Genomic DNA, 27299 nt, shown 5'->3' with positions numbered 1-27299 from the left:
GCCCCAGGTCCCTCCCTCTCCACTCCCCTCCTCAAGGACACTAGTGGGGTAATTAAAATACCGATTCAGAGGCAAGCGATGGCGTCCTGAACCTTCCCCAAAGAAGAGAAAGCGCCAGACCCAGCATAACAGTACCAGCAATTTGCCACAACAAATATGGACCAGATTTGTAAAAGTATTTTGGTACCTAAGGATCGAGATAGGTGCCTAGGGGGATTTTCAAAAGCTCCTACATTCCTAACCCCCACTGAAATTCCTAGGCATCTAAATCACTTTTGAACATGGAAATTAGGCTTCTGCATCATTTGAGTGGTTTTGGAGATTTTCTCCAATGTCTGTATAGTGCTTTTAATACAAACCATATACTGTAATGGGGCCTGTTAGCAGCAATAAATAGAGCCCCTTTGGGCAGCCAGCACCCTGATCACTTAGGACATTCAGGGCACTGGGTAGTTAGAGTAGGAGGGAGTTAGGTAGTTGATGGGAATCACTTGCACCTGTAGAGAATCTGATAAGCTACTGGAGTAATTAGCTCACCAATCGGATAGCTCAGAAAAGAAAGCAAGCAGTATAAAAGGCAGAGCTACATTATGCTGTATCTAAAGCACTGGGCAAGAAATAATAATAAAGACACTTGGTGAAGGTATCTTGTGGAGTGTGTGTGCTGTTGAATCACCAGGAGAGCTCACCAGTCACGGTTTGCAGGGATGGAGGTGGAACAAACTTACATATATACATATTGGTATATAAATATATAAAAAGCTAAATATTCAAAACAAAAAAATCCTTCAGTATAATAGGCACATCTTTTTGCACCAGCAATTGCACATGTTTTGGTGCCTAATGATTTTAATGCACTTGCAGGTCTGATAGGGGCAACTAAACGTCTAATTGTGCTCAATTTAATTGCATGTGCACAACGGTATGCACAATACTGAAAGTTGATATGAGGCCAGGAAACAGTCAGTGTCATAATATACAATGAAGCACAAACACATTAAAAAAGGCTGCAGTCCTCCTTCTATTGAAGCAAGTAGCATTTTTCTGTTGATGTCAATGGTAAGAGATTCAGATTGAAAAAATATGTAAAATAAGGAAAATAGATTTGTAAAGGGAAAATCTATAATTAAGTATATGTAATAATCATGTACTGTATTGTGACAAACCGCCAAATGGAAGATATTCAGAGTTAAATATTCTTCATTCACCTTTATCTCATTATTTCTGACACACACATTATTCTCAGCTTTCTGCAATACTTGGGCAAAGTAAAGGAAATGAAAGGCAGAGTGAGAGATCTTAATTTTAAATTACTGGGTTTAGATCTTATAACAGTGGAGGGAGGGGGCAGATTTCAAGACTGTGCATACTGATTAGAACTGTAAAAATCCAGGAGCAAATGGAATAATTGCATACCTATTTGAATGTTCAATTAAGTTGATATTCTCACATAAGCATAGTTGTGTGTAAACATATGTGGATTTTGTGGGCAAGCTAATTTCATTCCTTGAAATTTCGGCCATTAATGTTATTATAAAGCACAGTATTTTTGTTGTTTAATATTTTATATATATAATCTACATACATACACACATACACACACACAAAATGACTAAAGCTTAAAAGCTCTGGTAAAAGTTGTGCAAACACTGTTCCTAGAAATTGTATCATTCCTGTTTGACCAACTGCTTTTTCATTAAAATTATTATGGATATTCCCCTGAGATCACAATGGCTTCTTCAAAGCCCATGCAATCTTTGAATTGTTCTACGTAAAAACAAAAATGTGCAAGTCTTCAGCATAAACAGATTTATGCATAGGGAGGTCATCCCCTCCCACATTTCATGGGAGACACAACCAGCGGCAGCTCCAGGCACCAGGGCTCCAAGCGTGTGCCTGGGGTGGCAAGCCATGGGGGGCACCCTGCCAGTCCCTGGACACAACATCTCTGGGAATTTTCACTGCAGGAACAAGTTGTCTAAGTCAGAAAATTCCACACTTCAGGGGTGAAATTCTGGCCTCATTTGAAATCAGTGAGAGTTTTGCCAGGATTTCACTCCAGAAGTCCAACTTTAGAAAGGCTGAAAGAAGTGTCTGTTGTCTGGGACATTTTCCCAGGAACACAGCCTGTGGAAAGACATTACACAACCAGAAGACAAGCTCTCCACCCTAATAAGGAGAAGATTAAGACAAATGAGGAGGCTAGGGCATGTGGGAAAGAAAAGAGTGATGGGGAGCAACATGGAGAATGGAGAAAAGGAAAATATGGGAGGGGTTTTATCTTAGTTGATATGGGGAACAAGGAACCGACATTAAGATTATCAGACAGGAAAATTGGAAACATTATGAAGTATAGAAAAATTCATGACATTCTTTACAAGCCTACATGCCTGACTGCCCTTCAATGGCAGAGTGATGTCCTTATCAGAACACATGCTGAGGACATTACACTGCAAGCCAAACATGTAGGAGGCATAGAAATAAAAAGGACATGTTTAAGACAATGTACTGGTATTGAATGCTTCTCTTACCCTGTAACTGAGGCATTGAGTACAGTGTTTTCAACACTACAGCAAAACAAGCAAGAGCAAGGAAAAGAGAGAAATAGAAAGGGAAACAAGAAAGCTCAACAGTTTCTGAATGCAAATGGGCAACAGAAGAAGCAAAGTTTCCTAGTCTCCTAATGTTGAATTGTAACTAGTATTGTGTTAATAATATTCTTACTTGCGGGATATGTAAAAAATTTTCACTGGCAAGGGTGATAACCAGAGTTCATTGGAAAATGGATTTGTTTCCTATGGAAAGTTTTGTCTTTTTGTTAAACTTGAATTTTTGGCCAAAAATGCTAATAGGGTTGTTTGTTTTTTGTTTTTGTTTTCAAATGAAAAATCAAAACTTAAAAGGAAGCAAACAAGTGCCACACACACAAAAATCATGTAACTGAAAACCCAATTTTCCGTGGAAAAAAATTATGGAAAATTTAGACTAGCCCAGGTGATAACTAAAAGTAGGTGTGGTGCCAGTTGTACCCAGGTTTAGTCATTTTACAAAACTATAATAAATTTTGTACTGTACAAATTATGCCTTGTGAGGTACCATTTGAAAACCCATAATTTGTTGATCATTACTGTCCTGGTAAAATATGTGTGGCAACATTGCATGTAAAGGTATAAGATTCTATGTACAATGTTACTAAGACATATTCCAAATCTGGGGAAGCAGCCACAAACCAGTTCCTCAGAGACAAAAGGCCACCTGATGCCTCAGCCAAGTGTCAACAAAATGAAATCAACCATCACCTGGTTAATCAGCCATTCTTTGGCAGGAAAAAAAAGAGGCAAGTCAGAAATTTACATCTTGGAATAGAAACAGCTGGTGATTCCCAGTGCCACAGACTTTCTGTCTCCTGAACCCCCGCTGGAGGTGATTCTCAAAGAAGAGGAAAAAGTATAAGAATGGGTAACAGACACCCAAATTATTCCTCCCTTTCTCTCTACCCATGGCAGCCACAACACTGGAGGAACAAAGAAATAGATTTGGACTGAGGGAGAGATCCTGTCTGAAAGGAATTCAGCCAGTAAGACTGCTGAAGCACTTGGTAAGAGAGACTTTTGCTTTGAATTCAGTTAATTTGTTAAGTTAGTTGTGTTTTACCTTTATTTTCTTGTAACCAACTTTGAACTTTTATGCCTTGTAATCACTTCATTTTTTTCTGTCATTAATAAACATGTTTTATTGTTTTATCTAGGCCAAAGTGCTTGGACTGAAGTATTTGGGAAACTCCATTTGAAATAACAGGATTTGTGCATATCATTTTCTATTAATAAAATGACAGCCTTTATATAAGCTTGAGTTGTCCAGGAGAGGGCAGGGCAGTACAAGATGCATTTCTGGGGAAAGTCTGGGACTGGGAATTTGCTGGTGTTGCTCTGCATTGTAATTCAAGAGTGGCTGGCCATAGCACTCATAGGGCTGGTCTACACTACGGGGGGAACTCAATCTTAGATACACAACTTCAGCTACGTGAATAACATAGCTGAAGTCGAATATCTAAGATCGGATTACTCACCTGTCCTCACCGCGCGGGATCGATGTCCGCTGCTCCCCCTGTCGATTCCGCAACTCCGTTGGGGTTGGTGGAGTTCCAGAATCGATATAAGCGCGCTCGGGGATCGCTATATCGCGTCTAGATGAGACGCGATATATCGATCCCTGAGCAATCGATTTTAACCCGCCGATACGGCAGGTAGTCTAGACGTAGCCATACAGTATAGCCAGGAGTAATTTACATGCTGGAGGCTGTGTGGAGGCAGACCAGGAGTGGTTGCTCTCACAGTGAAGCAGTGTAAAAGGCACCCAGGATGAAGAATTGATGGGACACAGCTGTTCAACAGTCCAGACTGTACCCTGAGTAATGTCACAGGTGTAATTTCCAATAATACAAGCCTCTGTCCAGCAAAGTACTTACATATGTATTTAAATTTAAGCACAAGTAGTTGCTGTATAATTAAATATGACCATTTATATCATTGATAGTACCACTGTTATACAATTACAACAAATCTCGTACCAAGTATGTCATGTAAGGTGTTAATGGAAAAGTTATGATTTTCTAATTATGATTATCCTGTTTATATGCACCTTTGTAGCTAAAGTTATGAATATTGGCTATGCATGGGTATCTTATACATGTGTTCCATTCCTGGCTAGAATTTACATTAGACCCAGAAAGCTATGTGTTGATGGCCTATTAAGGGCACTTCACCCTAGCAATAGGTCGTAGAAGAAACTCTTCTGCCCAGTAAACCTTTCCTGGGGATGCCTCAGCCAGAATATGGGCAATGGCTGCCCCTCTGAGTCATCAAAGCATGTAAGGACATGTGATATGCTCATGTGACCCTGCACTCCATCTTGGGCCAGTAACTTTCCATGCACTGAGCTATGAGCTTTGTTTGAGACAGTAAATTTCCAGGTACATGGCAGAAAATACAAAAGACCCCTGAGATCTCTCTATTGTGCATGTTTCCTGCCCTGATTCTCTCGACTGTGGGTTTACAGCTAAAAGGAGCATTTTTGAACTATGGACTGAGGAGCTTCCAATCTTTTGGAAGTCATGAGAGAGACTTTACAAGCCAGCAGTCTGTTCAATCACTGCTACAAGCCTGATATAAGGATTTTGCAATCACTTGTATGTATATGATCTATTAATCATTATTAACTCTCTTCTTTTCTTTTATTATTAAACCTTTAGCTTTAGTTACTAAAGGATTGGCGTCAGTGTGATTGTTGGGTAAATCTGACTTATATATTGACCTGGCTAAGTGGCTCACCTCTTGGAATTAGAAGGACCCTATAGTTGATGAAAATGGTTTTCAGCTAACACTTATCATATAATCCAGTGTCTGGGTGGTAAAACCAGGGCAGGAATGCCTAATGAGACTGCATATTTTACTTCTTGTTAAACACTGTGGTGAAGCAGATGTTTACTTTTGTTACTGGCTTGGTATAACATAATGAGTAATCACCAGTTTGGGGTCATCTTGCCCTATTTCTCAGCAGTTTGTCCTGAATTTGGTATCCTCAGCTGCGACCCACTGAGGCACTTTTCCTTCTGCAGGGCTGATACTGAGAGGACCTGAACACCTGTGACTTCAGTGGGAGCTGCAAGTGCTCAGCACTGCTCAGGATGAGGCCATGTGTTTTTGCAAGATCTTATTCTCACAGGCTGTGACCACAAAACAAGAAGAGGGCTAGATGCAAACAGTGCTACTGAGACCTGTTTCTGAATTAGAATGATCATTCACCTGTGAAAGCACGGTTCAAGAACAGGTCATATACTGCAAAGATATAAACATGAGAAAATGTTCAACTTGCATGAGAAAATGTGTTAATCTGCAAGTGATTAAAATTAGGAACACATGTATTAGAGGGTTGAAAGAAAATAATCCAGTTAGTGCCTACAAGTTGCAGGTTCAATTATTACTTGCCATTCCACAGTTATTAAAACCTGACAAAAGTGTTTAGATTGTACAGTGAGGGTCACTATAAAAGAACAGACAATAGAAAGAACTGGGGTATTTTACAGGTAGCAGGTGCTTGTGAAATTTAAAATATGTTTTTTTTCTTTTAATGGATGAATATGGTATCCATTAAACTAACAGGACTGACTTCAAGCAGTTATAGGGCCTGATCCAAAGCCCACTGGTGTCAACCAGAGTCTTTCCAGGGACATAAATTAACTTTGAATCAGGTCCACAGTGCAGACAGGTGCACTGTGTGCAGCCCTACATTGCTGTGTCAATGCACCTGCAGTAAATCCTGATTTAAATCGCTCTCCTGTCCCAGTCCTCAGCTATGCATAAGCAGAGCCTGCCAACTACTAAATTACGTGCTGTTCTTTGTAATATAGACAACTGGCAATTCAGCTGAGCCCAACACATTGAGGGTATAATTCTGCAGCCTTTCCATGAATACTTCTACTGACTTCAGTGGGACAACTCAGTGGGTCCAAGGTTTCACCCTAGGTCTTTAGAGGTGAAAGACTAGTATTATTTCCAGAATGGGGATATACAGGATTGGGATTATTATCCCCCAAGAAATTTTGTGGGAAATACATGAAGGATGGTCTGTACCATAGGTTAAAAAAAATGGTCTTCAGGAGAATCTGTGGCCACATCCAGCAACACACTTGAACATATGTGTAATTTTAAGTACATGAGTAGTTCTGTTGAAGTCAAGCACTCAGGTGAAGGATATGAGACCCGCAAATCAATGGGACCACTCACATGCTTAAGTCATATAGATGTGTAAGTGTTTTGCTGAATCATATCTTTTAAGAGACGAGGACAGAAGTGCCACTTGCAGGGATGATTTAAAGATATCCAAAGATAGGCTGAACTGCTATAGAGGGAGTCATTTTCATTTTGATTCAAACTCTAATTCATTATATTTATTATTAGACAGTGCCCCAAAATGAGCTGCACACTTCACAGCACATATAACATGGTGTAACATGGTTTAGACATTATTTTAATTTTTCCATCTAAGATATTCTCTCCCCCTTTCTCTGCCCTTTTTCCTCACAGAGACCAGGTGGGTGAGGTAATATCTTTCATTGGACCAACTTGGTGAAAGGCTAACTCACTTTCTCTTGTACGCAGAATGTGATCTCTTTAGAGTTCAAGTCGAACTTTCAAACTCGGGCTATTTGAGTGTGATTTAAATTTGACTAGACAAGCTCAGCCATCCCTAAATTTGAGAAAGCTGCTATTCTGTGAGCTTTCCAGGCTTTAGAGATCTTGGTAAAGAAGTGTTTTCTAAGCAAGGAGAGAATTAAGACAGAGAATGTTAAACCTGCTGCAAAGCTGAATCTGACCTAATTTTTGTCAATGAATAGGAGTGAGAGGCCGCAAAGTCGCTACTCACTTTTCTCAAACTTATTTAAAAATAGACAGCATTTTTTTTTAAATTTGTCATTGCATGGTAGCTAAAAATATTTTTTCTGTACATTCTCATTTATATTTTGACATTAAAATATGTTTTCAACATGATCCCCATAATTCTACTCCACTGTATCTGTGATTGAGCAAGAGGCCCCTCAGTTAAACTCTGCATGGCAAACTCTGCCCTCTCCTCCGTGGGTACAAAGGGGGTGTATATATATAAAACTAACATAGTACATTCCTTACAATCAGAAAGAAAAGAAAAGCAGAGCTGGCAGCTGAATGTTTTAATCAATATTTTACATTAAAGTTGACATTTCCCCTCAGTAAAAATTAAATCTGGTCAATATGTTCTGTATAATTCCTGTCCGCTATGTAGCAAATCTTTGTTGAATTAATAGCAGCACAAATGGCTCATCACCCAAACCTGTCATGTTACGTTAATACACTTTTTCTGTAAACCACACTCTGCTGATGAGAAAGCATTATTACTTTGATTTTGTGTTACCGAAACAGTTTGGATGGGATTGCGGAAAGCACGTCAGCTAGTAAAGAGTCATTTTAATAAATGCAAAACTAGTGACGATGCAGCAATAAGGCTGCAAAATCAGCACTCAAAAGTCAACACATTGCAAAAGTTAAGGTTTTTCCTTCAGTGTTAGCTTAGCCACATTGTACATACTCAAATATATAGTTTGTTACACCACGCCATAATAATCAGCCACTACAGTCTCTATACAGTGCTTAGTGCTAAAATCAAACTGATTGGGGCCAAAGAGACCTGTGGACTCCACATATTGCTGGAGTTGTCTCACTTCAAGCCTTCCAAAAAAGGGAAGATTTGAGACAGAGTGGTAACCAGCATCAACAAATGAGCAAAGGCCTACCAAACAAATGAGCTTGTGGAGCTCTTGGACCATCTCCATGAAAACAGGGGAGGGAGATGTTGAATGGATACTGTTATCAACTGTTAATGAATTCATAGATGTTAAAGCCAGAATAGAACCTTATGATCATCCGTGATGACCCGTTGTATAACGACAGGCCATAGAATTTCACTCAGTGATTCCTGCATCAGGCCTGTAACTTATGGCTGCATAAGATCATTTCTTTTGGAAAAACATTCAATCTTGATTTAAAGAGTTCAAGTGATGGAGAATCCACCATATCTCCGGGGAAGTTGGTGAAATGGTTAATTATTGGTAAATATTACTGATAAAATTGTGCTGTATTTCTAGTCTGAATTTGACTAGCTTGAGCTTGTTATAATTATCACAACTTCTTGGACATGCTAAAGGCTGTTAGGCACTTCTACCTGATGCAGCTTGATCCAGGACACCATATTGTAACTGGATTGTGAATAATTCAATAAAGTAGGACATCGTTCCTAAGATCGTAACTGTACTTCAGCAGTAAGAGGAAAGCTGAGGAGTAAGAAAGAAGACGAATAAAGAAAAATGGAGAGTGTAGAATCCTGACTAAGGAGGACAGAAAACCATGAACTCTATTTGCTTCTGTCATTATCTTTTCTTTTCTGTTTTCTAGCTCCTTTTGTTCTCACATGTACACATCTGTTGCATCCTTTTTGGCCCACCCACTTTCCCTTTCTTCCCCCCCACCATCCCATTCCTTCTTTCTTACTCCGCACTCCACACTAAGCATTTTAAAAGTCCCTGATGTTCAAATCCTCTTACGGCAATTGCCTTGACTGCTTGTCCTCCCTCTGCTGGGACTCTCCCCCTCTTCTTATGAGTGACAAACAGCGGGAGATACAGCTGATTCAGCAGAGTGCAGGGCAGATTATCTGAAGCAGCAAATGCAGTCGTGAGGTTTCTTTTTTCATAACACAGAATTTACAACAAGGACACAGAAGCACAAGAATCTAGTCAGCACTTTACCAACCAAGTTAGTGGAGATGATGTGTCTACAGTGTAGCAGGGAGACAAGTGGAGTGCGGGAATATCTTTTATTGGACCAACTTCTGTTGGTGAGAGAGACAAGCTTTCAGCTACATGGTGCTCTTCTTCAGCATGTGGACACAGCAGAATGAGGCACAAGGATAAGGACAGAGCTGCAGAAGAGCTGGGATTTTAGCCAAAACTGTAGCAGGCTGCCAGGACTGGGCATAACAGCAGCAGAGATCAAGAGTGAAAACTGAGAGAACAGACAGATTATTTCTCTGCCTCTCCTAAGCTGATATAAATCAGTGCACTTCCATTGTTTTCAATGGGGAACTGTGCTAACTTACATCTGTTGAGGATCTGCTCTCTTAACTTGCACAGAATATGTTTAGTTATTAATATTATATCCAGCACTGTTTTACCTGAGTTTTATAAAAATTAAAGAATCAAATCTATTGCCAAACAATGACCAACAAGTCAATCTCCACCAACTCCTCCTCCTACCCATTGACAATTTTTTTTACACAACAAACTCTTGACGTGGCAGCTTCCATAATGTAAAACATAGTGTTAGCAACATGTGATGTTATGATTTTGCATTTACATCATTAATACAGTAAGTTTTTCTCTTTTAAAAAAATTTACTCAGTTGCTTAATTTTACTATCACCATTCAAAATGGACGTAATTTTTGTACGAAGAAAAAGATCTATTAGAAAATAAGCATGCAAGACAAGTACCTTGGGTTTCAGGCTTTCATGATCAGGAGGCCGGGAAAAACACTTTGGTGAACTCAGCTCCCTGGATCTTGACAACGGTGTACAAGGTGACTGGCCTGGGACAGGAGATCTACATGGTGGTACTGATATAGTGGGCAACTGCTTAGGTCTTGCAGCTGAGGAATAAACTCTATGTTTTGGGTGCAGTGAGGAGGAATTAAGTTGTGGTGAGTGGGAATGAACATTATAGAGTGGCCAAATAGGCGATGTAGAATTAGGAGGTGAGGAAGACCAATGAGTTGAGACATTTGAAGGGGTAGGGGAGACAGGATTCAATTCCTGAGCAGACAGCTGAGATGAACCTGCTTTTGATTTATAGGTTGGGTGCAAAAGATTTGGAGAAGAAGAGAAACATTTTTCTAGGATAGGGGAGAATGTGCCTTTTTCATTGGCAGGAGAGGACAAAGGGTATGATTTACAAGTGAAAGTGGGTGAGTAGGTGTGGACTCTCCTAGACTTTTCAGGCCTTTGAGTTTTGTGGACAGGGTAAGGCAACAGTTTTGTAGGAGAAATTGCAGGATTCAGGGAAGAGGAGTGTTTTGGGACAGGAGGCAGCACTGAAGATGATTTAGGTTGTAACAGGGGGGATACAACTCTTTTCCTATAAGAAGAAATGGTGGATGATAGAGGATATAATGAATCAGGAGAAAGTGTTCTGGCATGAAGGTGCTTTTTAGGGGAAAGGGATCTAGCCCGAGGAGTAGAAATAGGCTTTGAAGACAAAGGCACAGGAATGGGCGAGTGAGAAAATAGTAAAGGCCAATGTTCCTCTTGACTTGGAGAGTGTGACCTAATAGAAAAGCTTGAGGCAGATTTCTTAGGAGTAGGGGGACTTGTTTTAAACTTTTGATCTATTGTGAGAGTTGAGGAGCGAAGGGAGTTAGGAGAAAAGGTAGGAGGACAGGATGCAGGGGAGAGTGGTCTTTGCTGAGATGGGCCTGACTTCAGAATAGCAGTTAAAAGAGAGAGTCTGGTTGGCAGAGGGGATCTAATTCCTGACTTTAGCAGATTTCCACTAGAGGACATCCTGCTACAAGGCTCATTTATACTGCATATGGTTGAGGAGGAACCAAAAAATGGGGAGGAGAGTGGTTTAGGACTAGGTGATAATGAATGTGCTGTGATATGGACAGGGGTGGCAAAAAATGTGTTAAATCGCTTAGAAGAACAGGGAGATACAGGCTGATCTGGAGAACCTGGCGTTCCTGCTGAATTGGGAAAATATGAAACTGGAGCTGGACTCTTGCTTGGAACAGATGATGCTGTGAATTCAGACATTTTGTAAACATAGTTAGGCGTAACAATATTTGGCATTTGAAGGTTATTGGAGAATTGAGTACTGGAAGAAGGGCTGTTTAATACAGATGGTGATCTCTGGGGCATGTAAAGAGGTGAAATGTGAGCAGTAGCCTGGAAACATGTAGATGAATCTTGTTTAGAAGGCCTAGCTGCAGACTGCCACTTGCTATAGGATTCTTCCAGAGAAGAGACTTGTTTCGGATTAACAATGTCACATTCTACTTTCAGTTTAGTTGGAGAAATTAAGCAGGCAGCAGGTGGTTTATGAAAAAGATGATCAAAAGTAGAAGGAGAAGTTAACTGGGGAAAAAAGAAAGAGAAGTGTTAAAATAGGGTGAGATAAGGGAAACTGTTAAAATCTTACATATCAGTTGCATGATCATGCATAAAGTATTATATTAGTACTATATTGTGGGCTAACGGCACAGGGATATCTTAACTGTCAGTGATACAGCCTGGTGGGCTCCTTTCTTATGAGACATGATTTAGAACAAACAACTTGTGCACATGAGTTATTTTGATGGAGATTTTATTTTGCTTATTTAAACAAAGTTACCACTTCTCTAGGTTCAAGGCTATTGTATTTCCCATTTAAGCAAAAACTGAAGTAATTATGCTGTCAGTAAGTACATGATGCAACTAGAAGTTATGGTACACCAACAGTGTACGTTTTATTTTACACATACACACACACACACATATTGTGATCAGTGATCACAATAACAGTTCATAGAATCATAGAATATCAGAGTTGGAAGGGACCTCAGGAGGTCATCTAGTCCGACCCCCTGCTTAAAGCAGGACTTATCTCCAGACAGATTTTTACCCCAGATCCCTAAATGGCCCCCTCAAGGATTGAACTCACAACCCTTGGTTTTAAATTGATGTGAGAGAAGAATGTGGCCCTAAATATCTATAATATATTTAGTGTCCAATTCTGTTCCTGCAGAAAGGAATTAAATGAAAACATAATGATTAAAACCAAGTCAGCAATTTTTAACAGTTATTGTATTTCCTGAGTTAAGTACAGAGAGAAACTGACACTGAATGGTAACGATTGTTCACTTTTAAAAGGTGACCGCTGAATGTGTATATAGATCAAGTCACACTCTGCTGAAATGCAGCTTCATCTCAGGTTGACTACATCAGCTGCCAACCAACACATAAGGATTGCAAGGAAGAGCAGAATCTGTCGAGGAAACACAGAAAGAGAGAATACAGGTACCTACAGGAAAATGGAATTTGCTCAGGACACTAGAGCTAAGACCCTGTTTCTTACAGCAGGGATTCTCAAGCTTTTTCTTTGAGCCCCCTCCAACCCCATGCTATAAAAATTCCACAGCCCAGCTGTGCCACAACAACTATTTTAATGCATATAAAAGCCAGGGCCAGCATTGGGGTGGAGGGTGTCGCAAACAGGGAAATTACTTGGGGTCCCATGCCACAAGGGTCCCCATTAAGCTAAGTTGCTCAGGCTTTGGCTTCACTCCCAGGTGGCAGAGCTTGGATTTAGGATTTAGCACCATGCCTCAGCACCATGCCTCCTGGTTTTGGCTTTCTGCTCTTGGCCTCAGCAAGTCTAACACTGGCCCTGCTTGCAAACCCCCTGAAACCAGCTTGCAGCCCCAGACCCCTGGTGGAGAACTGCTATCTTACAGAAAGTATATTTGGACGTTTAAAGATTAGGAGCCTGATTCCCATTTCATTATAGCCTCTTTACACCACTGGCCTAAAAGTGGGGGTAGATGTAATTTGCTCCCACCTCAGTGTCTCTCTACAGTGCCAGAGCTGTAGAAAGTGCCTTTCTATAAATGAGAATCAGGTGCTAGAAGTGGTTAGGTCCTAATTGTTAATGTCTCATGCTAAAACTAGCACCTCCTGCAGCACTGTGCTATAATCAGGATAATTAGTTCAGTGGCAGTTTAGAGGGAAGAATGTCATCTGGCATTCTGTTTGCTTCTTACTATTTTTATCTATTGAGCAATGGACTTGGCAGTTTACAAACATAGAACAGTATGTCCCCTACTTCAAGGGTCTTACAGTCTAGCTGAAGCAACACTGAACTCTTTGAAGGGCACTTTGTTTTTTAGGTTTCTCATAATTATGTTTATAACTGGGTTTTAAATACACACACCTACACATATGTATGGTACATACCTATATATATACACACACACACCCCTTTAAAGAAAGATTGCACCAGATAAACTATGACCTTTCAAAACTATTGGTGAGACTACCAAACCTGAAATCCAATGCCATAATAAAAGAGTTAGTCTTTTATTTTAGGTGTTTGTTTATTTGAGGTGCCTATACAGTGTGGGGCATGTAAGAGGTATGTAAACATACTGTATTTCTTCTGCTGCTTCCGCTTATGATCAGTAAGGACATGAAACACTGGGCTGGATTCATCAAAAGGTTAATCCATTTTTAAAATTTTAATGGATAGCTTTCCTATTAGCTATTTATGGACTCTCCAGTCATAATAGGGTCAGAAAAAGAACATCTGGAAATCCTGCTTTATAACCTGGGATTTCCATGTAGGTTACCCAAAGACAAACACAGAGATCTGATATTAAAATTCTTACATTTCCTTTAAAAAGTGAGTGTTCTTGTAAATTTCATTGTGTTTGTGAAGTGCGAGCCAATATGAAAAGCAGACTCTCAAAGATACATGAGAGCAGAATCCAGAACGCTGATAAACTACAGTTTATTTTAGCAGCAAAGAATCCTGTGGCACCTTATAGACTAACAGACGTTTTGGAGCATGAGCTTTCGTGGGTGAATGTCATGCATCTGAGGAAGTGGGTATTCACCCACAAAAGCTCATGCTCCAAAACGTCTGTTAGTCTATAAGGTGCCACAGGATTCTTTGCTGCTTTTACAGATCCAGACTAACACGGCTACCCCTCTGATACAGTTTATTTTAGTTTATTTTGTCTAATAGGAGCTAGATTATGGCCTAAAGCGAGAGCCTGTACAAAGAGAGGGTGCACCATTCACTCTCATCTATGGATGAGCAGCTTCACTGGCAGATGCAGAAGGAGTTGGGGATAACCTATATCCTCCAGTCACAAGGTGTCTGGGTTTGCATAGGGGCACAAAGGGGAAAATGAAGGAATGTCCTCTCCATGCCCTCCTACACAACTAAAAAGGATGGGCCACCCCGCAGCCTTATGTGCATCTGCCATCATTTATCCGCTGAATCTAAACTCATATCTGCTATGTTTTAACATGGAACATTGTTTACTCCTCCCTATTCACTAAACATTTGATCTGTTAGTAATTCATTAACACATGAGTTGGTCTAGTGGCTTCTTGTTTCTGGGGCAACTGGTGCTCCATTATGCCATGTGGGTGGAGCATGAGCATTACGGAAGAGAAAAGGGAGAGAACTGGCTGCTTTATGATCACTGCCTGCTACATGATTCCCGGCTACTTCAACAACCATTGCTGCCTTACAAGAAGTGAGGGGAGCAGAAGAAGTGATAACTAATAAGAACATTAGAAAGGCCGTACCGGATCAGACCAAAGGTCCATCTAGCCCAGTATCTGTCTACCGATAGCGGCCAATGCCAGGTGCCCAAGAGTGAGTGAACCTAACAGGCAATGATCAAGTGATCTCTCTCCTGCCATCCATCTCCATCCTCTGATGAACAGAGGCTAGGGACACCATTCTTTACTCATCCTGGCTAATAGCCATTTATTGACGTAACCACCATGAATTTATCCAGTTCTCTTTTAAACACTGTTATAGTCCTAGCCTTCACAACCTCATCAGGTAAGGAGTTCTACAAGTTGACTGTGCGCTGCGTGAAGAAGAACTTCCTTTTATTTGTTTTAAACCTGCTGCCTATTAATTTCATTTGGTGACCCCTAGTTCTTGTATTATGGGAATAAGTAAATAACTTTTCCTTATCCACTCTCTCAACATCACTTATGATTTTATATACCTCTATCATATCACCCCTTAGTCTCCTCTTTTCCAAGCTGAAGAGTCCTAGCCTCTTTAATCTTTCCTCATATGGCACCCTCTCCAAACAAGAAGTGAGGGGAGCAGAAGTTAATAAATTTGAAAATCTGAGCTGCTTTTCATACTTTGAATATGACATTAATTTTTTTCGCAGCAATAGTCAAACAAGTTAAGCCCCCAAGGGTGCTTGGAACATCTATTTACTTCAGTGTCAGTCATTGTTCTCCTTCCCCCACTGACAAGAAATGAAGAGTTTAGTGATTCTTTTAAACAAATGTTGTAGTATATGTACAATCACCAAAGTTGACCGTGATTTGGTAACCAAGATCCTTTTATAATGTAGACTCCTATATAAGAGAAGCCTCTGTGAATAATACTGGTAAATTCATTAGCAGATAAGTAATATCACCTTGTCCGATCAGTCCTCCCAAAGAAAGCACTGATCACAGCGCATCATTCATGTTTTTAGCCAGTCCTTCAGCTACCCACTGGCCAGGCTGCCAATGGCACCAAACACCTGATCAGCATAGCACACTGTAGCCCAGAACTCCTGAGCTCAAGTGATCTGCCAGCCTTAGCCTCCCAAGTAGCTGGGATTACAGACGCGTGCCACCACACCCGGTATAAGTAATGTAGCCATTTTAAATGTTCATAATTTCCTTTCATTTTAGGGTTGACCACTACACTAAACTACAAAGAGTAAGAGAGTTACCATGGAAATATTGAGAGGGGCTCAGTAGAGATGGACTTTGAACACCAGAAAAAAGCAGCTTAGTCAAAATGTATTCTATTCTTCACATACAGGGTAACAGATATTATTTAGAAAATAAAGATGGGAAGAGTACATAAAGTTGTTGATCTGTCAGCCATGTGTCTTTAGAACAATGACCTAGGAAGTTATGCACTTGAGGTGTACATATCAGGCATAATACACATTTACCCTATATAAACTCAGGTATAGGATTCATACAGTTGAACAGACTTTATTTGAATTCTTCCAAACTCTGCATAGAAGGCCAGAGGCTACATTTTTTTCATGCACTGCCAATCAAGTTTCCTATTACTTGTTAGACCATCAAAAACTCATTAAGAAACTATGGCATGTATATTACTCTCTGTTTCCTTTATAAAACCTTTGTATATTTCATAGCAGCTACTGGAGAAAATTCCCAACTAACCCTTCCATGATCTGTGTGGACTCAAAGTATCACAAGTAAATTTTCATTTTCTAGATCTTTCATTTCTTGTAAGCTGCCTCATCAAGGACCAAATCTTTTGTTTCTTACTCAGGCAAAACTCCCTGTCACCAGGGTTCCTATCCCAGGGCACCCTCTAGGCCCTGGACCAGGCCCCAGCACTCACCCAGGCCTCTGCTCTGAGAGTCCAGGTGTTCCTGTATGCCACTCCTGTCTCACAAGGCTCCGTCCTCAGACTGAGCCCCAGATAGTCCACCCTCCTGGTGGTTGTCAACAAACCCACACCAACAAGTCATCCCATAGATGTGGTAAAGCTCTCATCCAGAATGCTTCTGCAAAGCTGTGGGCCAAACTAAGGTCACCAGTAGTATAAAACAATAGTTGCATCCCTAGTGGAGCCACAACAGATCTGTGCTTCCTTACTTCTTTCAGAGAGGGGTCTCCAGGCAGTGCTCAGCTGAGGATTTCTTGCCTTTAGCCATTCTTTGCTCCAGGACCTGAGGACTGGAGACCTGCTCTCCTGACTGATGTGCCACCAGCTGAGCTGGGCTTCTCCCTTTTAAGCTCCTCTCTCCAATACTGACATCCCTCATAGATGTGGTGGGGCAGAGCTGCCTAAGCCCACATTAGCTCCTTAGCCCTGTGCTGCCCAGCGTGGGGTCTGTATACCCCATCATACTTCCATTAACTTCACTGGGACTGAGCACATCCAAATGAATAATTCCTTGTGTTAGGAGGTCATATCCTAAGGTCATTTCTTGTTCGGTTTTACTGTCACAAAGTCACATGAGAACATTGAGATCACTGGGAACTTGAATAAAAACCAAATAAAGACATCAGGAGTTGAGGCTTGGACATCAAGAATTGTTCATTTTGTTAGACAGAGAAAGCAACAGGTCTTATTTTCTCTTTAAAAACGCTGAAGGACTGGATTTTTGGACTAGCACAGCTCTATTGAAGTGAAGGGATTTGCATCAATTTGCACCAATTGAGGACCTGGCCAATTATGTTAAGAAAGGAGAAAATTATTTCCCCATCTACAGTTCCCTGGAGACTATCTGTGCTCCTTCCAGAAACATCAGAAGCTAAGTTTCTGAATGTATTCACAATTTATTTATCCTCTGGTTTAAATGCATCCATCTCCAAATAAACTAAACTCTGAGCACAATTTGTTAATATTTTCTTTAAAGTCCTAAATTTTGCCTGATATAAAATCATGTGCCATGTATAGGGTAACAGAGGGTGTGTCTTCACAGCACAGTTAGCTTGAATGATAACTCAAGGGTTACCCTTAACTCAACTCCCATCCACACAAAACAATCAGTAGCTTGAGTTAAGTGGTGCTTTGAACTCAAACTCCCTGCCAGTTGGGGTGGGGAGGGGAGCAGGAGGAGGGTGTGTTGCAGCAACTCATCATCAGCTAATCCAATCTAATCATTCTGCTATACCAGTCCCTCTGTGCTGCTAATCCAATCACTATTTATAACTCCAAGTGTGTTTTTGAAGTGGGATCACTCTCACTTGAGTTAGTTAAGCGCAGTAACTCAAGTGTATTAACTGTTGCACTGAAGACAAGCCCACAAAATGGGCCTTGCACCTTGAGTTGTCATTTACACCTGTGCAAAGACAATGAAAAATGACACTAAAGTAGAACAGAAGAATTTTACACATCTTTGCACAGATGTAAATGACTGCATAAGATTCAAAGAATGGAAAGTTCACAAACCAGATCCTCAGCGGTAAATCAGTTTAGCTCCAAGATCCATTGATTTCAATGGTGCTATGCCAGTTTTCACAAGCTGATAATCCAGCCCTACATCTTTAGAGTGTGTTGTGATGAGTAGATCAGAGAGGCAAGAAGAAAAAGATTAACAGATCTGCACCAGCTACTCACCTCCAATCCCTACTAACAGCTCACTTTATACATTCTCTCTGCAGTGAGACTCATACCCACTTTTAGCTAGAAATGTAGAACTATTGACTGTGGCAAAAGAGAGAAGTTACTAATAATCCACAAAAAGCAGCCATTAATCGACATCCATTTCTAGCTGAATTGGATGACCACATCCCAAAAGAGATGGCAAGTAAAAGTTGACATGCACATTCCCACCCACACAGGAAAGTTAAAATAATAACATACCTGGCGTTGTTTTGGGGAATGGGTAGTACTGTGCGACAGTGCAGCACATTGTGTCTCAGGAACATTCAGGTCACCATGAGGTTTGCTTGACTCACCACCAGAAGAAATATGGGAGGTAGCCAATAACTGGCATCTCGCATGCCCAGTGCCATGACCTACAGAAGGCTGCTGAACATTGTTTCTGCAAACGGTCTCTTCATCTCCTTCATCAGAGTCCGTAATAAAGACAAACTCAGCCTTGAAAAGGTCACTCTCCTGCATTTCTCCTTTGCTCATCTTATACCCTTTCGGCTGGAAAATCTTTTGGCTGGTGCCTGTGTGATAGGTGGATTCACTGTCTTGCCTGATTCCACTTTTTAAGGCCAGGTCATCAGAGCCTACGGTAGACTGCAAAACACATTAAATAAATTCTAATTTAGCTGAATATTATTTGTTCTCCATAAAAACTGAAGGAACCTTTAGTTTGCAGCACTACTGGCACTATGCTATCAATCTCCCAGAAGATAATCCAAGAGCTCGGGCTTCAGCCTAGGCTGGGTATGTCCGAAGGGCAGAAGTTGATTGTTCTATTGTTCCACTAGCATGTTTTCCCATTCCCAGCACCTTCTCTCCCACCAACACACTGGCCCATACATTAAGTCTGTTATAATGGGAGACGCTTGTCACCTTTCTAGCTACATAACATAGAAATGGGAGACTCAAGTCAAAATGATAGATTGGATTTGATGTTGGGAATAACATTGCAATTGGGAGGGAAGATGGGGTGCAGTCAAGCAGAATGAGCTGTGAGGCCAGCCTAAAGCAGACATGATGGGGATGGAATTCTGACTGTGGGATCCACAAGAGCAGACAATACCGCTCACAGCTATCTGATAGAGAAATCTGGGGAAAAACCCAGACATAGGAACAAAGGACTTGAATCCAGGGTATTCTTTGGAAAGAGGAAACAAAGAATCTGAGGTCAGGGAGCTTTATTGTACATTTAAGGGTAAGCATTTTAGCACAAAGCACAATTGTTCTTTTTATAGTGAATAATATTCTGCTTTTTCAGTTTCTAGTATTTAACCTGGCAAGTGCAGTAGGAGTATTATCCTTTGCATATGTCTTATGCATTGCTGAGTCACCCAATATTTGAAACTATCGATGTATTTTGTTTCCCTAGAAGAAGGGATCAGGCAGAGGAATGGATGTATGAAATAAATCACCAGTACGGCTTATATATGCTTGCTCTGTAAGGGGCATGCTACAGAATTAGATTCCTATTGGTTGCAATGGGAGTTACAGGGAAATAAGTTCTTTCAAAGAATCAGACCACTTATTTAGATATCTAAATATGAGCTTGGGTGACTTGGCATGCTCAGTTTGGAAAAGAGAATAAAAGTGGGTATGAAGGTCCTAATACCACTCAGCATATGTGAGTGCTTCCTGTATTAGAATATGATGGATGGACACAGAACTCAGGGAAACCTGATTCTGCATACTGAGAGCACTGTTAGTCAGGGGTGCTGAAACGGGGTGAGGGGGGAGGTCATGGGGCCATAGTCCCATCACTTTTAAAAATGGGAGCCTCAGGGGAAGAGGCAGAGCAAGAGACCTTGGGAGAAAGGGGTGGGGCAAGGTCAGGGCCTGGGGTGAACAGGTGGGGTGAAGATGGGGCCTCGGGAGAAGGGGCGGAGCATGTGGGGAGGGCATGGTTTGGGTGCTGGTGCCCCCCCACACACACACTTCTATGGAGTTTCTGGCACTCCTGGCTGCTAGTAGCAGCTACACGGTCAAAGGAAGGAGGAAGTAACTAAGTGACTATTTGCAAGATGAGGATTACATTTAAACCCAACCTCCTCAGACATGCCCATTCTCTGCCCACATTCAACCGTTTTTTTAATGCTGTGCCCTGGGGAGAGGATGTTCAAAGTGCTTGAGCCTTTCATTCAGTTCAGGAACTATTCCTAGTGCTGCGCACTACTTGCCCCCATGTATAGCTTATGTTTCATTAAACTGGAGTGCCACCAAATTGCATTCCTGGCTATGTAGCATACAAGGACTTGAAGGGCCAAAACCAAAAGAAGTGTGGAAATTAATCAGAGGATCATATTTATGCTTTCAAATAACACAAGAATAAATGAAAAGCAAAGGAAATATGTCCCTATGCAGTGTAATGTGAGCCTAGGGAATTCACTAGCATGGGAAATCACTGAGGCAAATGGTTTAGCAGCATTTTTTAAAATTATTTATATATGATCAAGAGGAACATTTGTAGTTTTACTAGCTAAATTCAAAAGTTGCACAGAATATTGGTCTTCAGGAGTTAAGATGATCACCAGCTAAGTCAGTAAGACATGTCCTGTATGCTGTTCAGCAGTTGCACTTCAAAGACTGTCCCAGTTAGCAAAGAATACCTGCTTCCCGTGGTACTCCCCATTTCAAGTGTAGGGCACTCATCTCAAACTCATAGGAAGTTTCAAAACAGAAGAAACAAATTTTACTGCAGTATTTTTGCAGAATTAGAATAATTATGGGAACTGGCATCTTCATATGAAGCATCCAATGGTGACCATTGCTGAAGTCAGGATTCTGTGACTTACTATTGGTGTATTCCACTATGATAATTCGAATGTACCTATTCATGTCCCCTTTCCACCCTCATCACATCATCATGATATATCATTACATAATTGGCAGAACACATTATGGAGATGGGGAGTGGTTTACTTTAGGTATAAACTCTGCCAAAGGCAAAATACCTTATTAGGCAGACCATCAGTCTGCTCCATTATAGTAACTCCCATGTTTCTATGTATATTGCATGACTGCTTCTCTGATGGTCCTGGAATTTACAATCAAACTCCAACAGGGATAAGGTTAAGGAGGAACAATACCAGTTCAGTGATGGTCAAGAAGACTTCTCCATACCTTTCAAGTAAATGTAAAACTATGTCAATATAAAATCCTACCCTATTGATAATTTCTTGACTGCTTTCATTGTTTGGCTCCTCTGAAGTTCTCACCAGTTCACAGACATCTACAACTTGAAAGTGAGTTGGAAGTTGTCCGATAGATGGAACAAATGTGAAGGTCAAAGGTCTAGTTCCGGATTCTCCAGAGGGGACCTACAAGATACATAACGAATGCAGCTTTTAATCTTAATGGAGATTATTCTTATCAAAGAAGGAAGAGTCTGTTTAATTCTTATGAATGATCCAATATATATCCTCATGCCTTATGCTTATTTCACTGGCTTTACTGATGCATGGGTTTTGTGTCCTAGCAATATAAGTATTTTCTAATTGAATCTGAAAAATTATTTTCATACATGACAAAATTTTGTCCTAGCTCAGACCTAGTGCCACCATATTGAACCAGTACAGTTGCATTGTGGGTATCTCTGCGGTAAGTTTGGCCCACAGTTTGATGTTCCCTAATTCTCCTGCATCAGCACTCCACTAGTTTGCATGTGCCACTGTGTCATTCCACTGCATAACTCCATTGCATTCAGCAGATTTACACCAGCCTGAACACAGGCTATGGCCAAAAAGCCTTTTGCTTATGAACAGACCACAAACTGAAACAGTTGTTTTAGAAACAAGACACATTTAACTGTAGCAAACGACATAGGAATAGAGCTGGCAGCTTAATGGAACCACAATCATTTATCACGGCTTTCTCTTAAAACAATTACGTCCCATTGTTTTTGCCACACCACTAGTATGTGCAAATGCCACACTTCCTAGAGTAAAAGTTGGCATGGAGCCAATGCCAACCATGGATGAGTTTGGAGATGAATTCTGTTTCCAGGAGAGTCCCAGGCAAATAGAGGTTACAGTATACTTCCTCCCTCACCTCCACATCAGGGCCATCCAGTCCCACAGGACAATTGTCTAGGTATATGGGAAGGTGTCAGGGTAAGCCATGGCCCCACCTCCTTATCCTTTCCTGCCCATTTGGGGTACCACAAAAAGTCTGAGAAGGAAGAGTGAAGGCTGGGGTCAAGAGGGTGGGGCTGTACAGTTTTCACCTCAGCGCATAATGGGAATTCCATCTAAAAGACAGCACAAGACTTTCCACTGTCCCCACAATCAGTGAAATCCCTCTTCATGGGAGGTCCTGGGAGGCAAGTGCTGGCAGAAGAAGCCCATGTAATGAAGCTGGAATAAAGCTGTCTTGCCAGCAGAGATTGGTGAGAGGAGCTGCAAACAGCCCCTCTACTGTGAAGCCTCAACAGGACCTCATAGCAGATCTGGGGACAGCTATGGATCAGATTCCATTGATTCTTCCATGGGTGGGTAAAGGGTGCAAGCCCATCCTCCTGATGGAAGAATATGGAAAGAATTCATAGAATTTATCTCTAAAATCTGACTTCAGAATTGTAGCAGTTAATCTAATTTTCAGACAAAATAATAATACAGATCTAAACTGAATAGAATTATGCTGTAGCATAATAGCAGCAATCTACGAGTTTTTCCCCTGTGGTTTTCTCATTTACAGTGAAACAGAAATTTGAGCAACATGCTACTCGTTATACTCCTTTGTAATTTGCATCTGTAAGCAAGTAGCAATTTTAGGACATAGAGATGAAAAACACTAATATAATTCAAAGCAAGACTAGCCTTGTAGCTGCCAGGATGTTAAAAATGATAAACACAGATTTTCAGCTACAAATTTAAGTTGATGTTGATTTCATTATCAGAAAAGTGCCTCCTATATGACCTACACAAAGCAATCAGATTATTTAACCAGCCATGGCCCCCTGGAGTTCGTTTTGCAGTTTACGGTAAGAGCCTTATTCTCCAAGACAGTCAAGAACAGTTTTATATTTCATCAGATCTAATGAGCAATGTTTTAAGACCTTCATAAGGTAAAGGCACTGAACACATGGCAGTCACCTCAATGCTTATGAACAATATGACCTCACAAGTCAAACTGGACCCTTTTGTTCACAAATTCATGTGAATGTGCTATACATTCTAGAATTGCTTATTGCTTCCAGATTCAGGTTATAAAGGGATGGGGGAAAGAGAGAGCCTGAGACCCACCATCAGCAAGCAGGGCTGACTGGCAGTGCAAGAAAGAACAAGGTACATGACCTATAGACTCCTGCAGAGGTGAGTGAATGCTAGATACTTCTTTTCATGGGGAGCTCTGGGTGGTATTTTTCTTCAAGGAGCCACAACACTTCTTGCACGTTGCCCTGCAACAAGGCAGCTCTGTGTTTCCCTAGTGGGGGGGGCCTGTGTTTCAATCTGGACCTTGGTCTTCATGAATCAGAGATGCAATTATCAGCTAGGCAGTTTGACAATTAATTTGCACACAATGGAATACTTAGTTCTTGCTCCTGCAAACAGGGACACATGCAAACTATCCTGTTGATTTTGGGAGTACTCATGTTGTCAAGAACATACAGCTAAGGGTAGCATAAAATCCCTCCTTTACCTGTAATGGGTTAAGAAGCTCAAATAACCTGGTTGGCACCAGACCAAAAGGACCAATGAGAGGAGAAGATACTTTCAAATCTGTGGGGGAAGGTTTTTGCTTTGTGCTCTGTGTTATTGTTCTCTCTGAGACAAAGAGAGAGACCAAACAAGTAATCCAGCTCCTACTGAAATGATACATCTAATATTACCGAAATAGTAAGTAATAGCAAGGAAATACATTAGATTATCTTTTGTTTTAGCTTGTGAATTTTCCCTAGGTTAAGAGGGAGGTTTATTCCTGTTTTTTTTTAACTTTAAAGTTTTGCCTAGAGGGGAATCCTCTGTGTTTTGAATCTTTTTGTTACCCTGTAAAGTTATCTTCCATCCTGATTTTACAGAGGTGATTATTTTATCCTTTTTTAAAATAAACTTCTTTTAAGAACCTGATTGTTTTTCAGTGTCCTAAAAACCCAGGGGGATTGATCTGTGTTTGCTTTGTAACCAATTGATGAGTATATTATTCTCAAGCCTCCCCAGGAAAGGGAGTGTAGAGGCTTGGGGAGATATTTGGGGGGAGGTAGGGCTCAAATGGCCCTCTCTGAATGTTTTTTTCAAATCACTTGGTGATGACAGCGATATCAAGGGCAAGGAAGGAATTTGTGCCTTGGGGAAGTTTTTAACCTAAACTGGTAGAAATAAGCTTAGGGGGGTCTTTCATGCAGGTCCTCACATCTGTACCCCAGCATTCAGAGTGGGGAAAGAACCCTGACACATGTGCATAAAGTTAAGCATGCACATATTTGTTTTCAGGATACAGTGACTAGAATGCAGTCTGCTCTGTAATCGCCACACCAAAGACAGATGGTACTTTTCAGAACGAGCACTATCATCCATGCATATTGCATTTCCTTAGCTCTTCTTTGTTCCACAATCTCTGTGAATAACATTTCAAGAAGTGAAAGGATAAATGTGTAAAATGATTTACATAAACTTACAGAAAGACTTATCACCAGGGACTTTCCTGAGCAAATATTTATGATGGTATTTGCAATCACCTTCGCTCAAGCTGGGGCATCAGTCATATTAGCTAGCTGTTGAGTGAGCTTTGTAAAGCTGACGCCATCCATCACAGTCTTTAGAGCACCTGGATCTTCACTGCAATCTGCTGCAGGCAGCCTTTCAAATCCTCTTTTAAAACACATATGGATTTTGTGTGGATCTCTGATTGTTCTTTACCCTTCCAACTCTAGTTAAGAAGTGAAGGTACTGCAGCACCTAACTTACTACCTGACACTGTTGCTAATGCTTTCCCTTGTTACGTCCCACTTGTAATGCAGTTGTTTGACACTTGATATCGGATATATTGTATGATCAGACATGGAGGTAACATTAATATTTAATAGGAGCTATTGCTTAGTTTTCAGACTAATTATTTTTAAAGGCTCAACAAAGCAGAGAGAAAATACCACGTACACAAAGAGCCAGAATTTACAGACATATTTTAGAAAATTAAAAAACATTTTGTACAACTTAGCTCACAATCATTTATGTGCATACTTCCAAAGTGGGAATGCAAGCAAGAAGTCAGAATATCAGGACTAGTGCATTATACTGTGGCATCCTTCTGATATTGAAAATAGCCCAGCTCAGATTCCCTAGGCCTGATCTGCAACTGGTATACCACCGGTATATCTCCATTGTTTTGGTGCAAAACTGTACTAAACCACTGGCAAAGGCCTATTTAACTTAAATATATGATGGAATTAACCATCACAATTAATAGAAACATAAAATTAAATTTGAAAAATTAAATTTAAGAGGTTTGTGCAAGATGTTTGCATTATAGACTAGACAGCATCATCCACCAACTACTCCATGATGTCCATTCACCACAGTTTTCTTCTTTGGAGGATGGCTTTAAATTCATGCTTGTTTGAATTCAACATATTTTAATTTTGTTAAAAATTAGATTGTGTTGACCTCCAATTTAGAATTTTTTCCTATGTTGTATAGCCTAAGGCTAATACAGGAAGTTTCAGGTAGTCATATATTGCATAGGACAGTATGCTGTGCCACACTTCCTGTTGATTCACTCAGACTTGCAAACAGACATAAGAACTTGTAGTGAATACAACCATGATCATGCAAATCAGGCTAAATTATACTAGCAACAAAACTAGAAGATACATGATAAACAGAGCTGGTCAGAAATCCAATATTTTTCATTGGAAAAATCCCCTTTTCTACTGAAAAATGGGTTTTCCATGGGAACTTTTGAAAAACAGTGAAAAATGTCGTTTCATTTGTTTTTCAAAACACATTTTAAAATGAATATTTTCATTTCTATTTGAGTTAAAATGTGGCTTCAGTTTAGATTTTGGAAAGTGAAAGATTTCCACTTTCCATTTTTGGTTTCTAGATTTTCAGCAGGTTTCCCCTCCCACTCCTGCTCTCTTTGGTTTTTTACTCACCCTCCACCCCCACCTCACCTCAACCAGAAAAGGAAGAAGGTAAAAAAGCATGGAAATGAAAAGTAACCAGCTTAGTACACTTTTTTTTACTGTTTTTTCAATAAATGTTTTAACAAATTTTTCTGGTTTGTATTTTTTCCAGCTGAATAAGTCAATCAAAAGTTGTCTTAAAAAAGAGAGTGAAGTGCCAGATAGGAAGGCTTGACAAGAGACAAATGTTAGATACCATAAATCAGGAAAGAACATAATCACCTGCATAACTTTAGACATTTGTGCTTCCGTTTATTTGAAGCTGATGAGACTTAAACAGGTCCCTCAAGATAAGTAAGTGCTTGAGTGTTTTCCTGAATCAAGGTTCATACTTCAAACTGATTCTGGAAAAGGAAAATCTAATGTTGTCTAACTGTATTTTTCTATTTTCATTGTTCATTCAAAATAATGGGGATGATTACAAAAAAAAAAGCAATAATGAGAGGAAGTGAGGTGTTGCTTTTCAGAGTAATAGAAAGAAAGAGTAAAAATCAAGAAATAATACAGAAATAAAATAATGGGATGGACAGAATGGTAAGACATGGAAGGAGAGGGAAAAGTGGGTGAAGAAATGTGAGCAGGGCATACATAAAATAAGACACATCACTTTTAGGCAAGTGACTTTAATTAACTTATTTATACTTCCTTACTTTGCTGTACT

The 27299-nt window shown here is 40.4% G+C and overlaps 1 protein-coding gene across 10 annotated transcripts in view; it reads right to left on the bottom strand.

Moving 5' to 3' along the window:
* MLIP (muscular LMNA interacting protein) overlaps positions 1-27299 on the bottom strand; it is a 138344-nt gene that overhangs the window by 58343 nt on the left and 52702 nt on the right. For 9 of the 10 annotated variants that reach the window (XR_003999508.1, XR_003999507.1, XR_003999506.1 and 6 more), the window contains 3 exons: positions 21681-21836; positions 18730-19116; positions 10083-11720 (listed from right to left, as the gene is read on the bottom strand). Coding sequence is in view for 7 of the 10 variants with exons in the window: in XM_030555623.1 (XP_030411483.1) it covers positions 10083-11720; positions 18730-19116; positions 21681-21836 (2181 nt within the window). In the remaining 3 variants the exon portion in view is untranslated. The remainder of the gene's footprint in view (positions 1-10082; positions 11721-18729; positions 19117-21680; positions 21837-27299) is intronic. The other variant, XM_030555626.1, reaches the window with a different exon arrangement.

Source organism: Gopherus evgoodei, chromosome 3 (genome assembly GCF_007399415.2).
Source record: "Gopherus evgoodei ecotype Sinaloan lineage chromosome 3, rGopEvg1_v1.p, whole genome shotgun sequence".
NCBI lineage: Eukaryota > Metazoa > Chordata > Testudines > Testudinidae > Gopherus > Gopherus evgoodei.
Note: the sequence above shows the minus strand (reverse complement) of the source record. Positions and strands in the feature narration are given on the sequence as shown.